This window comes from Peromyscus leucopus, chromosome 11 (assembly GCF_004664715.2).
Source record: "Peromyscus leucopus breed LL Stock chromosome 11, UCI_PerLeu_2.1, whole genome shotgun sequence".
Classification (NCBI taxonomy): domain Eukaryota; kingdom Metazoa; phylum Chordata; class Mammalia; order Rodentia; family Cricetidae; genus Peromyscus; species Peromyscus leucopus.
In genome coordinates this window covers 24,889,977-24,907,439 of record NC_051072.1, presented here as the reverse complement: position 1 = coordinate 24,907,439, position 17,463 = coordinate 24,889,977, and the positions used below count along the sequence as shown (strand labels likewise).

Sequence of the window (17,463 nt, the reverse complement as noted above, 5' to 3'; positions counted from 1 at the left end):
AAACCATGGTCTATGGATGTGGCTCACGGTAGAGTGCTTGCCTCATGTGTATACACAGAGAATCAAAGAATGTAGGTGATCATTTACAAAATTCCAAAGGCAGAGGCAAAAGCCACCCATGAAGACCAAATTCCTATGAAATCTGAAGATAAAAAAAAAAATCCAAAGGGGAAAAAACCCTAATTTCTAAATTTTAGTTGAATATGAATATATAGAGAGTCTATTGCATGTATGTACAAGAGCATGCTAAAGCTTGCATGGAGAAGCCAAAGGACAACTCTGTGGAGCTGTTTTCTCCTTCCGCCATGGGAGTTCTAGGAACTGAATGAGCCTTAGGTCACTGGGCTTGGGAGCAAGCACTTTAATTGCTCAGCCATCTTGCAAGTCCACTTAGCAAATTTTGATACAGACAAATGTTGCCAAGTTGAAAACACATTTTAATAAAATAAAAAAAAATCTGACTGGCAAAGATACATTACAGCACAACTAACTTTAGTAAGCACTAAAACATTAGTCTGACATTTGTGAGAGCTAAAGATTATCTTCTTATTTATAGAAACACATCAAAAAGCTGTTTACCTACCTCCACGAGAGGCAAGGACATTACCATCATAGGAAAAAGCCACACAAGAAGTATCTGTACCAGGGTCATGGGCCTGTTTATAGTGGAATTTGGGATGAACCTGTGAGCAAACACAAGTAAGGTGTTATCGACTCTTATATTCAGATGAGACATAGTCTGTGCAAAGAACAGTTGATTTCATCATTCAGAAAATTATATACATCTTAGGTGAAGTACTAATTCCACCTGATTGCAGTCTTGTTCCTTTAAAATAAAATTGAAAGGCTTTAACAAATTTTACTTGCTTTAACAAAAAAGAGATAAGTCCCAGCAGGAGACCTTTTTTAGCGAGGCCTGAGTAATATAAAAAACAACCATTTTTGTATTATGCTTCTGAAGCTATGGGGCTCATGCCCCCACTTTATCTAAGAGATAAAATTAAATAAGATATCAAAAGAGCGCCGGCGGTGGTGGCGCACGCCTTTAATCCCAGCACTCGGGAGGCAGAGGCAGGCGGATCTCTGTGAGTTCGAGGCCAGCCTGGGCTACCAAGTGAGTTCCAGGAAAGGCGCAAAGCTACACAAGAGAAACCCTGTCTCGAAAAAACAAAAAAAAAAAAAAAGATATCAAAATAGCATATTATTTCCTTAATATAAAATGCTCGTTGTATTTTTAGTATATTCCAGACACAGTGCACACAGCTGTGGTCCTTGGGCTAGCTAATGTGCCTATTTACTGCGTAGGGTAGTGCTGGTATCAAAGGTGATGACAGCAGCTCTTACATAATGCTTATCATATCCGAGGCACTGTGTCTTTAACTTGCTCACCTATTTGAACCTCACACTCCCTAATTACATCTTCAATAACCCTATCTGCAGAGAAGGCCATTCTGAGCAGGCAAAGACGAAGGTGATGCTTGCCCCAAAAGTCAGTGATTGCCAGCAAACACTACCAAGTAGGCAGGGGCAGACTCTCATAGCCTTCCTGGTAAGAAAACAATGTCTTCCAGAGTCTTCAATGTATCAATTTCTGAACTTCTCAATCATGGAAGCATTTCATTTTGGTATCAAGGATGAGTGAGTTTTCATGTGGTAGTTTCTAGAGATGACTCATGTCTGTATCCCCAGTATTTGGGAGGCTGAGGTAAGAGAACCACCATGATCTCAAAGCCAGCCTGGATAGGGAAGTCTAGGCTAGTACAGTGAAATCATGTTTGAAAAACAAAACAAAAACAAAATTTAAACAAAGAACAAAAAGCTCGAGGCATGAAATTAAATATTTTAAGTGGAGAAATCTAAATAAATTATAGAAATGAAAATAAAAAAAATATTAGAGTATACTGGTTCTAGAGCCAGGCTGGTTTGCCTAAAATTTAAGGCTTACTAAACTTAAGTATGAATTGGTTGGGATGCTTATTCTGCTTACCAGTTTACTATCAGTAAATACATACACATACCTTTCCACCATTCATGCCAACTCATAAAGAGATCAAGTTACACTGAACCACAAGCTTAAGCAGCCTGAAGTAGGTGCTAGTTCTCAGAAAGATGATCATATGCAATTATGCTGCCTAAGTGTAGATTCTGAGAGTAAGAGGAGGCAAGTACTCGGTTACCCCACAGAATGGGCTTACTAACATGTGACTGATCCCCCTAACCCTAAGACCCTTAATAAGTAGCAAATCCCTTCTCATCAGGAATCTGTTTTCATAATTGTAAGCAAACAATTTGATATTCCAATCACGTTTGAGCTGCCCTAGTACAATCTAGGTACAGAAAGAAGCTAGGCACTCGGTAGTGCTCCAACTGCTACAGAAGTCACTGCAAGTGAAAACTAAGTAGAACAATGTCCTCCTATGTGCAAAGTGATGGGAAGAAACACTGTCCACAGAGATGACACTGTTGGTTGGTTACTGTGTCACTGACACTCTGCAAAGGCAGGGAAAGTGAGAGAGAAAACCACAGGACTACTTCAGCAGCTTCCAAAGAGGGCAACTCCTGCAGCAGCAGAGCTAACACACTGAGCAGCATTCCCATTTATAGAGCGCTAGAGATAATCAGTTGTTCATGCACGGCAGCTCTGTTGTCCTCTGGTCATGGTTCTAGATCGGAATGAACATAACAGAATATTTGAATGGATGTCTCATAGAAAGGTGGATCATAGGTAATCTGCCCCCAAACTCCAGGAACCCTCTGCTTAAAGATCCATGTTTAGAACGATCAAGAACTTCCTGTGTCCAGAAAATCGGCAAATATCACCCCACCCTAAAAGACAACAAGTATTTCTGATTAGGAGCTGCCCCTACCTGGCTGCTATATCAGTGGGTGGGGTTAAATCTCAGTATTACTAAGCTGGAGCAGTGTTGGGTCTGAAAATGGAGAAGAATTATGCACTAAAAGAGAGCAATAATTAGCTTAGCAGCTACTGGTAGGAGTCATAGCATATCTTGACTTGGGATTTGGAAGATGCTTAAGTCAAAGGAGCTGGGATACAAGACTAGGTGAACAGTTCTTTTTGCAAGGCTTGGGTTGGGACCTCCATATTGAGCCCAGAGACGATTTCTCTCATCACCTCCCTCAATTTCTATCAACACTGTACCTTTCTCACTTTATTATTGTTTTGTTTTGTTTTTGAGACAGGGTTTCTCTATATAGCCTTAGCTGTCCTGGAATTTACTCTATAGACCAGACTATTTTTATTGAGTGCATGTGTGGGTCTGTGAACATGAATCAGTGTCCACTGAAGTCAGAAAAGGGTATCAGCTTCCTTGGAGCTGGAGTGGCAGGCAATTGGGAGTGGCCTAATATGGGTGCTGGGAACCTAACTTGGATCTTCTAGAAGAGCAGCAAGCTCTCTTAACTGCTGAACCACCCCTCCAGCCCCTTATTTTAATCAAGGGCCCTTCCATATCCTCTACTTCACCCTCCCCAAGACACTTCTGGTCTTGATTTTCTTTCTTCTCTCTTTTTTTTTTTCATTTCTTTTCTTTCTTTTAAGTGTTGGGAATGGAACCCTTGGCTTAAAGCATGGTAAGTAAGCAACAGCTTTGTCACTGAGCTATATTCTCAGGCCTGTGTGTCTTGTTCTGATGCATATACATTGCTCCTTGACACTAACACTCTTTGATTCTTGTTCGTGAGGTTGTCTATCCCCTCCACCAAGGTCTGTGCTGCCACATTTGGGAAGGATGCCCAGTGGGATAGGCAGACAGCATGATCCAGGAATCAATGAAGCACAAAGGCGATAAACTTAGACTCACTGAAGTCCAAAATGTTGTCCTTATGTTCCTAAATTGGGGTTCCCATTCCAATATCAAATACTGATCAACTGTACCTAGAAGCTTTGCTTTCTTCCTATGGATAGTTGACTATAATTTCCTAAGTCTGTTTAAGCACTGGCTTTGGATAGGGCAACCATAGATCATGATGGAAACTGTCACTGGCCCAAGGTTGTATATGTGCCCAGAAGAACATCATTTACCAAAACTATCAAGAAATAGGCAAGTGGAGGGGTGCTTGAATCACCAAAATGTTTTTGTGGCAGCTCTTCTCTACAAACCAGAACCAGTCAGAGATAATAAGTTAATAATGTCCATGGGAATCACAGGCCTGAATTAATAAAAACCAGCTTTCGGTGTTTAATTACTTGTGCCAAAAAGCCACAATCATAATAGCTGGGAAAACCAGAGCCGTCCAAGGGGCTTGGATGCACAGGGCGCTGTAAATATGGCAAAGAGATTATGTCATTCCTAGGGACCAATAATGAGCAGCAGGCAATGATACTGCTTACTATTTACAATTAAGAAGAGAAATGAACAGAGGAGTAGGAGGCTGAGAGCAGTTTCCCCAATAAAAAGTAATGATCTCTTGCTCTGTTTCCATATTGGAGCCAATTTTCAGATCAGCTGCTTGCCGACAACAAAAATAGTCTGATCTTTAAGAAACCACACTGCTACTCAGTGCAATAGGTGCATTCTGTATTCTTTTTTGTTTTTTTTGTTTTTTTTTTAATTTATTTTATTTTACAATACTATTCAGTTCTACATAACAGTCACAGATTCCCTTGTTCTCCCCCTCCCTGCCCCCCTCCCCTTCCCCCCAGCTCACCCCTATTCCCACCACCTCCAGATCAAGGCCACCCTTGAGGACTGAGATCAACCTGATAGACTCAGTCCAGGCAGGTCCAGTCCCCTCCTCTCAGATTGAGCCAAGCGTCCCTGTACAAGTCCTGGGTTTCAAACAGCTATCTCATGCAGCAAGCCCAGGACCTGGTACCACTGCCTAGATGCCTCCCAAACAGATCAAGCCAATCAACTGTCTCACCTATTCAGAGGGCCTGATCCAGTTGGGGGCCCCTCAGCCTTTGGTTCATAGTTCATGTGTTTCCATTCGTTTGGCTATTTGTCCCTGTGCTTTATCCAACCTTGGTTTCAACAATTCTCGCTCATATAAACCCTCTTCTTTCTCGCTAATTAGACTCCTGGAGCTCCACCTGGGGCTGAGCCGTGGATGTCTGCATCCAGATTCCTCAGTCCTTGGATGGGGTTTCTGGCACAACTATTAGGGTGTTTGGCCATCCCATCACCAGAGTAGGTCAGTCCCGGCTGTCTCTCAGAATTCTTCTCTACTTAACATTTTGCCCAACAATATTCATCATAAAATAGTCCTATCTCCCTTCAGTTCACCATGTCTTACACTTTAAATAACCATGGCACCCTTCTCTTGTCTGTTAAGAATCCACTCTAGCAATGTCTGTTAATTCTGGCCACGGTTACTTTCATATATCCATTGTCTCTAGGAAGTTATAGTTTGTGTCCAATGAATTATAGCCATTTCTTTTATTCATTCTCTGATATCAAGTAACACAATGCATGGATGATTAAAAAAGGAGAGAAGAAGATACTGTTTAGAGATAGCTCATCCTTGGAAGACATGGAAGGACTGGCCTTACGGTGCTTTTCTTTATGGTACTAGATAAACCCTTCCTTGCATTTCTGACCTTTTCTTTCAAGTGGGTCAGGGGCCGACTGTTTCTTTCCCAGGCATACATGTGAACTCTGAGAACCTCTGAAACTCTTAGAATACAGTACATTATCATACATCACATTGCTTACATTCATAGAGAAACAAATTTTTGAGCACATAGACTTTTGAGCATGGAACAGTATGCTCCATAGTAACTTACAGTTGTCCAAGTTTCTGAGTTCTTCAGTAAAGGTATGTTCAAAACCGGGATGCTTCTTTTCCCTGTCTGTTTTCCCTTCTGCTTTACTTACTGCTGTGACCATACATCTAACAAGAAGCAACTTGGGCAAGGGAGGATTTCTCTTGCCTCATAGTTTGAGACTACAGGCTATCGTGGCAAGGACACCCACAGCAGCAAACGCAGCTCACATATGTGGCTCTAGGAGTGTGCTCACACCTGGGAGGATTAGGATAGGAGAAAGGGCAATGCCAGTACTCGGAGGCTTCATCGTTTTTAGCCTTATCATTCAGGCTTATGCTCACGTTCAGTCTCTGTTCCTCTGTTAATCCTATCTGGAAAGTCCCTCCCTCTGAGACACACCCCAAAATATGCCTCACTAATGTTCCCTAATCCAGTCAAATTGAGAATGAGATCAAACCTTCCCTCATCCCATTCATCACTCCCTTTTTATTTGCTTCTTTTAAAGAAATGGTTTAAAGATAAAAGACTACAGAGATGATGCAAGGGTTAAAACGTAAGGAGGGAACTTTGGGTTCCAGCACCCACATAAGTGCCAGGTACTGTCCTTTGAATGATTGTAACCCAGTAATGGAGGAGGCAGGACAGGAGGACCCCTGGAGCTTCCTGGATGCCCTCCTCTGGCTGCTAGTCCTGCACAAGTGTACACATTTGTATATACAAAACACACACACACACACACACACACATACACACACACACACACACACACACACACACACACACACACACAAGACCTAACAGTCCATTTACCATTCCCCATAACGTAAAATAAAATAATGAATAATTCAGGAATCACATTTACAGTGTGACAACATTTACTGAGAACCTTTTGTACGTACTGCAAAGAAGAAATAAACACATGAGATTTTCTTAAAATGATGAACCAGTTGGGAAAAGGAAAAACATGTATGACCACGACTATTTCATGAAGCATTTATTACAGTTACAAGTCCATCACTGCATCAGGTATGGTGTGCAACTAAAGGCTTAAGTACTGACACTCAGCCAGTGAGGAGGCGCTCATCCATGCCAGAGAACAAAGAAGGCATCTCCCAGGAGGGTTCTCCCTCTTCATCCAGGTTCACTACTATAACCACTGTGACTATGGTTAGAAAGAAAACAACTATGATTTAGCATTTATTTTTCATCTGTGCTTGGCAAAGGGACAGTCTAGCCTTCATTCACAACCAGACTATGTTGCAATTATCCTGTTCGGTCATCTCAGACCAGGTGACTGCAGTGTATGACTACCTAGGGCTCTATGTGGTGGCCAGCTGGAAGCTGCAGCTGCGGGAGAAAGCTCAGCCACTGAGATATGTGAGTCACAGGCAGAATATGACGCCAGTGCTCTGGAATCTTTTGGCTCCCTGTGTGCTTGCAACTTGAAATTCAAGGTGTTTACTTTAGTCTATAAAACAAACCCCTTATGGCTAGGGCAAAAGTTACCTTCACATTAATCTCTCCTCTTATAAACCCTAGCTGAGATCAGTTGGTATACCAGTTAGGTACTCTAGATTTATGTTTCAGAAATGTGGTTGGGGGAGGGGAAAAAAAGCCCAACAAAGGATTTGTGCTTTTAAATGTTCAAGAAGGCATGAAGTGAAACAGCTTGTCTTTTCTTGGACTTTGAGACTGTTTTATAATCTTGAGATATCATATAGAGACATTTAAAGTTGGGGATAATGTCTGATTAGATTATTTAAATATCTGGCATGTTTTACTGTTTTGATTTTAAGCAAATACAATTTTGATTAGAAAAAATGGGGTAACCACTATAGAATTTCACAATCTTCTATAGGTCTCCAAATGAGGACATCACCTAAATCACCAAGAGGAATGATTTAGGAAAGTCCTTCCAGAGACAGCCCAAGAACAGGGTTTCCCAGACAATGTTTTGTGTAATATCATCATATTGGAGGGCCACAGCCAAGTAAGCCTGGGAAACTGGAGTTTATTTGCATACCATGGCCTTGTCTTGAAGATTCACAATACACATCAGTATATTAAAATCCAGAGTCTTTTAAGTAATCATCCTGGAATAAATCAACCTCTTTAACATTCCCCAAAGTTTACTTGACTCTGGAACTATTTTTTCAGATAACATATACCAGCATGGATTGAATTGATATTCACTGGTCCTGAAGTGAGAAAATATGCATCTTAAACAAGGATTAGCAAATTTTTCTGCAAAGGACCAACTAGTAACTATTTTATACTTTAAAGACTTCACAGATTCTTGTCACAACCATATGCTTCTCCTGAATAGCATGGACAGACACTTAAAATACATGGACAAATGGACACAGCCGTGTATCAAAAAAACAAAAAACCTACAAAACAGCATTCACAAAAGGAGATGGCCAGACTAACTGATTTGTTGACTAGAAGAAACATAATCCTTAAGGAAAAGCCCTCTGCTTACTAAATCATTGTTAGGCCAAATGAAGGCTTCCTTATAATTTAGAAATAGTCTTAATTTATTTTACTGGTGGTGGCAATAATAACAAAATTATAATGATAATAATAACAGCAGCTACATTTATTGAACATGTTGCTACTTAGAACAGCAACACTGCATTTTCTAATTTCATCCTTCATACTCTCTGGATTGCACATAATTATTTCATTTCACCTTCAAGACAACTTACCCATTCACAAATCACAAGAGACTGTCAGAGCAAAAAGTCAAACACTGACCCTCCAGAAAATACACCATTCCTGCCCAAACATCTGCTTTCTGAAAAGCTGTAGTGTGTCTTTCTTTGAGTCTATATGGGACAGTACAATGGTAAGAGCCCTCAGGGAAGCCAATGACTGCTTTCCAGCCCCAGGGCAAGAAGTGTATAAGAGACTGATAACATGAACTAACTGTTCCTCCTTCAAACTATGTTACTTTACACTATTGTAGACTTATCAGTCTAAGGCAGAAACTAGCTATCTTTTGTCCAAATGTGGACAATAAAACAAACAAGAACAACAGAAGCAGCCACATGTTCCCTCTTTTCCCAGTTAATGGGAGCTAGATACAATAATAACAGTAGCTAGCATTTACTGCTGAGGTCTATTGTGAGCTACACATTGGCATCTGTTAAACCTATTAACCTTTTGCATTTTCTCATCAATGCTGTAAGAGCTATCATCACCAATTTCCAAGAAGAGAACTGGATGCATGATGAGGTAAGGCTAGCTGTCCAGAGTCAGGAGGCATCCAGGTTCGTCCTGACTCTCGGTTGTAACTAAAGTGGACCTAGACTGTTCATGCAGCATCCCACTGCTCTCTTCCTAGGCCACTTCTCTCTCTGAATAAGGCAAGTGGTAGGTGAAGAGTAGGGAAGTGCAGCAAGCGTAGAGTGCAGCACAGCAGCTGAGCACGGCACCCCTTTCTAGAAACCCATAAAAGGACCACTCACCGCTCCATCCAACTAAATTTGTTCTGAGAGCAAGCGGTGATGAGCGTTTATTCAAGATCATATCAAGATTCCCTGAAGTTACTTAAAATTTGCTAAATAGCAGAAAAGAGGGGCTGGCAATAAGGAAATCCCACCATGTGGGATATTTATTATCTTTCTCCTCTAGCTCTTCAGTTTCAGGGTAACACAGGGTGGGAATCAGATTGTCTAATTCTCATAAATACAAATGTGCACGTTAAGTGTGGCTCCCAGTTCAGCTCTTTAACTGAAGGGAACTTGAAAACCACCATGCCAGTGCCGGAAGCACAGTGCCATGGAATGACCTGCCTAGACAGGAGGGAAAGCCCGTCGGTGCCCCCTTTGAAGTCCAGCTGCCTGAGATTCACTGGCAGCCGACCTTCAAAGAGAGCCGATGCTTCCTTCCCTCAGCCTGGCCGCCAAGCTTCCCGGGCAGCTGGGCGACTTAGCCACTCTCTGCCCAGCTGTCTGTGAACTCTGGCAGTCAGTTCAAGTGAGGAATAGTGAGGTGGTGGGGAAGTGGGGGCGGGAGAAGGAAGAGGGAGGGCGGGTGGCCGGCCCAGTGGCGCCAGGCAAAGGAGGATGCTGGGGTTTCCTGGGAGTCAGCCTTATCAAAGTCAGTCAAAAGACCAAGCTACCAAAGGGGGCACACTCCAGCTCCTCTACCAACAACCTGCCAGGGACCAGAGAGATTTCAATTCTGCATTCTTACCAACACTGAGTAAAGCTTAAGTGTGCCCTTCTAAAGATGGTCTGGTTCCCGCAAAAACCAGTCCACTCTCAACATGGGGATGTGCAGAATCGAGCCAGAAGCCAATCATCAAAAATGTAAGGTCCTTTCCTGATCCTGAGTTTCCAGCAGTATGAAGTCACTACTTCTTGAGGACTTTGGGTGGCTGTTTGTCAACCCTGTTGTGATAACCCTCTGTTCCCCTGGCAGCCAACAGCGGGAACAACTCTTTACGCCTGTGCAGCAGATGCCCGGGGAAGATTGGCTCCTTTGACATAAACAACACAAGTGTTGATGATTCTATCCTTGAGTACTACATTCTAGACATGTGGAAGACTGTTATCAGTGACAGGTGCAAAATGAATACAGGAAAAACATAAACTTTCTAAAGAAGTCTAACCAAGAACAAAAATCTGAATTGGGTAAAATAGGAGACCATCAAAATGACTCAAAGAGAGATGAATGGGGAGAAATAACTGGAGGCCATGAGCTAAGACTACAGAATAAGATTTGCATTTTAGAGTTCTCTGCAAACTAGAGACAAATAAAGAGGACTTAAAAGTTAGGGAGAAAGCTGATCATAAAGTCTATGAAAGATTTTTCTCTATTTTAATTCAATTTGAGTAGAAAAGAAATACATGGATGAGCTGCCACTGTACACTATGACAAAATGAACAAAAGACCTAAATATTCGGCTAGATGAGCTAATTAAGTTACCAGCGACGAAATCTTCTTCCCTGCTGAAAACTATGACCAAGCAACCAGTTTTCTGTTCGTCATTAAAGACACACAACCCAAAACTTATTACCTAAATTTTAAAATACAATGCTAAGTCCATAAATGGAGCACCAAATAACATTTGCTGAAAGTTAGCCATTGTACAAACAATTATGTATGTAAGGTATGCCAGGTATAACAGGTAGCAAGGTTGACAAAATGGTTACTTACTGGCAAGGAGCTCTAAACAAATACTTACAATCAATAATGTCAGTATCCACAAACTATAGTAAAATCTAGGCTTAACGGACACCTTGACCTATACTGCAGTATAACGGTGATGACTTGGGAAGGCAGGAGAGAGCAGCCAGGTCATGTCTGATAAGGATGCTTAGTCACGGTCTCTCCCCCTCCCTTTCCTTACAGAGAGTAACGGATAGGGAGCAGAGAGGTGGTGAGGTGGGCGAGAGTCCAGCAAAGCTCGGGGAAAACTAAGATTCATCATGACAGAGTTCGCTGAATAAGGAAAAAGAGAGGGACTGCCAAGATGAGGAGGATGAGAAGAAACATACATTGAGAAGTCTGGAACGGCACTAACCTATAAAACTGGGATTTCTCAAGCTGGGCTTCTAGTCGGAGCACAGGGCAAGTAAACCACAGTCTAGTGTCACAGGGGAAAACAAAAGAAATCCTGCTTTAAAAGAGGAAGGTGAAAGTCAAATCATCTTTGCCTTGTCTCTAGAGTGTTCCGGAGTTAAAGGGGTTAAATGAGCATTTTTGCCCCTAAACTGGAAGTTGTGATCAGTGTGATACAATTTCAATTTAGTAGATCTATTAAAAAGTTAAAACTGCCCCCCTTTTACATGTACAGTTTGCTAGAGAAAACGCTCCTGTAAGAACTAAAAAATTAGAATATCAATATTTTGTTTATTCTAAGCATTGCATTAATTTACTTGCTAAAAAGCAGTTCTAATTTTACTGACTTAAGAAACTGATTTGAGAATCTGGAGAGGTGGCTCAGCAGTTAAGAGCACTGGCTGCTCTTGCAGAAAACCCAGGTTCATTTCTCAGTACCCACATTGCAGCTAACTCCAGTTCCAGGAGATCCAACTCCCTCTTCTGGCCTCTGTGGACATCAGGCAAACATGTGGCACATACATATACATACGTAAGCAAAATACCCATACACACAAAGTAAAATAAAAAAGAAATTTAAAAAAGAAGAGAAATTGATTTGAAGCAAATTGTCAGTTCCTTACCCTCCAGGTCCTTGGCTAACATCTGCTTTAAAAGAAAAATAAACCCTAAATTATTTTCTAAGTGTTTCCCCCACCCACCCCACCCCACCCCGAGACAGGGTTTTTCTGTGTACCTTTGTGCCTTTCCTGGATCTTGCTCTGTAGACCAGGCTGAGCCTCGAACTCACTCTGCCTACCTCTGCCTCATGAGTGCTGGGATTAAAGGCGCGCGCCACCACTGCCCGGCTAAAGATTTCATTATTTATGTATGAGTGCTTTATCTGCATGTACAACTTTATGCCAGAAGAGGGCATCAGATTCCACTAGAGATGATTGTGAGCCACCATGTGGTTGCTGGGAGTTGAACTCAGGACTTTTGGAAGAGCAGGCAGTGCTCTTAACCACTGAGCCATCTCTCCAGCCCCCTCTAAGTGTTTTAATAATATCTTTTCATTGTTAAAAACTTCTTACAGGAAGCCAGAGCCAATCAAAATGCAAAGTTGTGAAGCCCCACCCCAATGGACACATCTACAAAACACTTCAACCTTACAAAGAACTAAAGGCCACTGAGGAAATCTGGGAGCACTTCCCCAAAGAAGAGTATACTAATTGTTGTTCAGTGCCAAATGCTCAGCCTGAAAACAGCAGTAACATATGGACTGAGCTGGACATATTTAGAAATACATAGGAACATAGATAGACATACATGCACACAGTAATAATGAAAGAAGAGGCCATGAATTTGAAGAAGACTGAGGAGAAGTAGATGGGAGACTTTGAAGGGAGGAAAGGAAGGGAGAAATGCTGTTAATTATATTATAATCTCAAAAAAGTAAAAAAGAGAGAAGAAAGGGGGAAGACTTCTTAAACTCAAAAACAATCATTATCATTATCCTTATGCCCAAAGCACAAAAAAACACCTGAAAAGTAAAAACAAAATTGTAGTCCCATATACTTTTTGTTTGAAGAAGAGAAAAGATGGAAGAAATCTGTAAGAACCGGTGGGCATCAAGAAATCAGTGGTTTCTGGGTTCTTTCAAAAACTAAGAGGAAGACTTCCCTTATTCACACACAGAAAACAGGAGTGAGGATCAAGGAGAAAGAGGCTGCAACCAAATACAACCGTCTTCATCTGAAGTCAAGACACCTTTTCCAGCCAGGCATAGCAATGCATGCCTTAACCCCAGCATTGTCATACCCCTGCTGAGTCAAGTCAGATCTGAAAGGAGACCCACAAGTCAAGGAGAGAGCCATGGCCAGAAACCAAATCTGCAGCACCTTAACCTTGAGAAAACCAAAAGCAACAACTAAGACTTCAATAAATGGCTGGGCATTGAAATAGACAAAAACCCAACTAAAGGATATTTTTTAAAACATGCAATTATAACAGAAATCCACATGAAACTATCATGATTAATAGTAGATTAATCAAGACAAACACATCAGTGCTATTACTTGATTGCAGTATATTGTTTCACAAATACCTAGGAAGTATGAACAATTTATTTTTGGACAAAGGTGGGTATTTTAATTTTTGCATAAATGCCAGCCAAGAAAAATTCAGAACACACTTTTTCCTCAATGACCTGAAAAGATAATGGGCTTTTAGATTGTTGTCTAAGAACTAGCTGAAGGCAACCAAGTAAGTGAACTGTGCACAGATCGCTGAAGGTTCCTCCTACTAGTAGAAAACAAGATGACTATAACAAGAACCTTCCAGTAAAGAGATCAGGTAGCCGTCACCACAAAGTCAAACTACCTAGGCCCCTTCTTCAGGCCGTCCTTGAAATGGTCTCTGGAAGAACATGGGAATACTAAAACTGAAACATTTAACCTTCTATAAAATAAAACAAAACATAAACTCAGTATTGAAAGTGATTAGGGAGATAGGTAATGACCAGTCAAATTCTTCTAAATCAGTAACTATAACTTTTGAGCATTTGCGAATTCCCAGATTATTCATAAATCAAACGTTAATTCATCTATTCTCCAAATATGTGAAGTACATAAGCACTTCTGAAGCTGGGGCTAGAGAGGGCAGAACCCACAAGGGAGTACAAGAGGGCACTCTAGGGTTTCCACACAACAGATGGAGAGGAAGAAGTGGTCTGATTCTGTCTGAAGGGCAAGAGTGTCTTCTCAGAGGGGACAGCCTTTAAGGGGAATATGAAGAATAGTTAGTGTCTTAGCCACTGTTCACTGCTGTGAAGAGACACAATGCCCAAGGCAGCTCTTATCAAAGGAATCACTTAACTGGGGGCTTGCTTACAGTTGTGGAGGTTTAGTCCATTATCATCATGCCAGGAAGCATGGCAGTGTACAGGCTGAAGAGATGCTGGAGCAGTAGCTGAGAGCTACATCATGATCCATGATCCATAGGCAGAGAGAGACAGACACTGAGCCTGACATGGGCTTTTGAAACCTCTACCCCCAGTGAAACACTTCCTCCAACAAGCCCACACCTACTAATCCTTCTAATCCTTTCAAACAGTTCCAATCCCTGGTGACAGAGCATTCAAATATACGAGCCTGTAGGGTTGGGGGTGGGGGAGGGGAGAGGCATTCTTATTCAAACCACCACAATTAGTAACTCACTACCTACAAAAAGGAGTAAAATGTATTCTCAGCAAAGGCAATGCTAGCTTTCTTTCTTTTTTACTTTAATTTCTGAGATTATGACATAATCACATTTCTCCCTTCCCTTTCCTCCCTCCAAATCCTCCCATGTGCCCCTCCCCACTCTCCATCAAATTCACGGCTTCCTTTTTCTTTGTTATTTAATGCATATGTATATTCCATATATATATATATGTATATATAATTGTTATTAAATGCATATTTATATATTTCTAAATATAACCTGCTCAGGAACACTATTTTCAGTGACAAGGAATAGAAAGAACAGTACATTTAGAAACAACAGGTAATTATTTAGTAGCCTACTAGTAGAACTCTTTTCACCGTTATCTAGGCCTAGAAAATTAGGCCTAAATATTTTCACTGACAAGATACCTACTATGAATATGTGTCTTTTGTTAAATAAGTGATTATAGCACTTGTGGAGTAATAAAGGCACACAAACCTAAATAGTTTTCATCATCAACATAAAATAGTGTAGGAATACCAATCTATGACCACATTAACCAATTTGAGCGATTTTAAAACTTATCCACTTAACATTTTAAAAGAATGACTCATTTAAACAAAAACAAATTAACAAGTATGGTTTTCCCATAACTTCTAGTCTGACTCCTGTTTGAAACTCATTTCTTGGATGAACACATTATTTATATAACTGTAATGACAACTCCATGTAACACAATTAAACTGTGTGTGCCATAGCAACTGTCATGAAAGGGTGTCCTGGTGAGATCAAGCAATAATCTTAAAGGAAATACACTCAAATGTTAACCACTTTAAACTTAGGATCCAGTGGTGATAGATCAGACAGTGGCTACCGCTCCCCTGTAATGTCTAACTGCTGCTCAGTTACACTTCCACACAAGCAGTGAATTCTCCTACATGTAAGGCACTGTGTCAGGACCTGTAGGGTCCAAGAAGACTATGGGAGCACTCCTGATCCCAGATCCCTCAACCCTACAAAGACAACAAAATGCATACAAGTGTAAAGGCCAAAGAATAAAATCACAAGATATAATAGTAAACATAAGAGAGTGTTTATTTATTTATATATTTAAGTATTTATTCTTATAATGTGCATTCCCGGGCTAAATCCTTATGCTATTTTTTTCCTATTCATAAAACCCAATTTTCACATGTGAGAAAATAGGCTATATACCTATATGTAACTTAAATGTAATAACTTCAATAACTTAAATTTAAATCCAGTCAGGTGGTGGTGGCACATGCCTTTAATCCCAGCATTTGGGAGGCAGAGCCAGGCAGATCTCTGTGAGTTTGAGGCCAATTTGGTCTACAGAACAAGATCCAGGACAGGCACCCAAACTACACAGAGAAACCCTGTCTCAAAAACAAGCAAACCAACAAAAAACTATCCAGTTTCATTCTGGTGTCTGATCTCTACCTAGAACTGATGGAAAATGTTTAGGGTAATTAAAGAAAGAGCAGTCACTTCTTTCCCAGGAGAGAGATACCATCCCACCTGGTGGAAAGTAGCTGCCCCTAAGTGTGGGGAGAAGCTGTTGAGCCTGAGGAAAGTACTAAGTCAAAGGTACTGAGGTGGGAAGTACACGGCATGTTTGGAAATATTAGAGGCTGACTTGGGTAGAACACAGAATGTAGAATGTAAAGCAGGAAGATTAGCAGGGTCAGATTACAAGGCTTTGCAGGGCAGTTAAGACTGCCACAGTGACTGACAGGGGGACTTGGACTCCAATAACTCTCTTGACCTGGGGTCTAATCAGGTGAGCTATTCTTAGCTGCTCACTCTCAAGCAATGTTTAGCAGCAGGCTTTCTAAATCAGTGGGAGAGGAAGCTATCCAGGGATAAAGGACCCACCCTTCCCCTTCCAAATCTAGTGGCAGACAGCCAATTAACTCCTCCAGCACTTTGTCCCTATAAAAATAAAGCACATTTGATTGACTGATGTTCTCAAAGGAATGTCTGTTGAAAGAAGTGCTGCTGTTTCAAGAAAGGATTTAAGGGACAGAAAAGAGTGGGTGGGCGGTGTACGAGGAGTTAGAAAGGCCAGTTTCTTTTCCTCCTTAAGTGGGAATAGGGAAAGCATGTGCAAGTTTATGAAAAACAAACACATGTATAGTTTTGTCCTGAAACGCTTGCCTTTTCCTCTACAACAACTTCCCTGAGCTCAAAAATACAAAGGAAACTGGGTACAGTGGTACACACCTGTAATTTCAAAACTCAGAAGGCAGAGACAGGAAGACTGCACCAAGTACAAGGTCAGCCAGAGCTATACAGTGAGGCATGTGCACACACAAACACACAGCTATACAGTGAGGCGTGCGCGTGCGCGCGCGCGCGCGCGCACACACACACGCAATCTCATTCCAGCCCATGCCTTGCTCTCAAGGGGGAAAAAAAATGATAATGGACGTTTCCACTTAATGCATATCACTACCTCCTCCAATTGATAGTCCTAGAACTTAATTCATAATTTTTTGCCTCCAAAGATGTAAGCCTGGCCCTAGTCTTGACTTCTTTCTAAAAAATTAATCTACTATACTTCTATAAATGATTTTATAAAATTTATTTCCATTATTTTTAGTTATATATAAGTGTGGAGCCTGCATATACGAATGTGCAAATGAGTGCAGGCCCCTGTGGAGGTCAGAGGCATTGGAATCCTGAGAGCTGGAATTATAGACAGCTATGAGTTGCCTGACATGATTGCTAGGAACCAAACTCAGGTCCTCTGGAAGAAAAGTAAGTGCTCTAAACAACTGAACTCTCTCTCCAGCCCATATCCCCAATTAATCTATAGTACTTTTATTGCTCACTGGGTATCATCTCTTTATTTTTTAGTTTTTTGAAGTTATATGGGCCAGACTAGTGCCAAACTCACATTGTAACAGAGGATAGCCTTGACTCACCATCCTGTGTCTACCTCCCAAGCGTTGGGC

The 17,463-nt window shown here is 41.2% G+C and overlaps 1 protein-coding gene across 1 annotated transcript in view; it reads right to left on the bottom strand.

The window, feature by feature from the left end:
* Positions 1–17,463, bottom strand: part of Wdr70 (WD repeat domain 70) — a 232,336-nt gene that overhangs the window by 43,256 nt on the left and 171,617 nt on the right. The window contains exon 11 of the mRNA XM_028875604.2: positions 584–683. Coding sequence (XP_028731437.1) covers positions 584–683 — 100 coding nt within the window. The remainder of the gene's footprint in view (positions 1–583; positions 684–17,463) is intronic.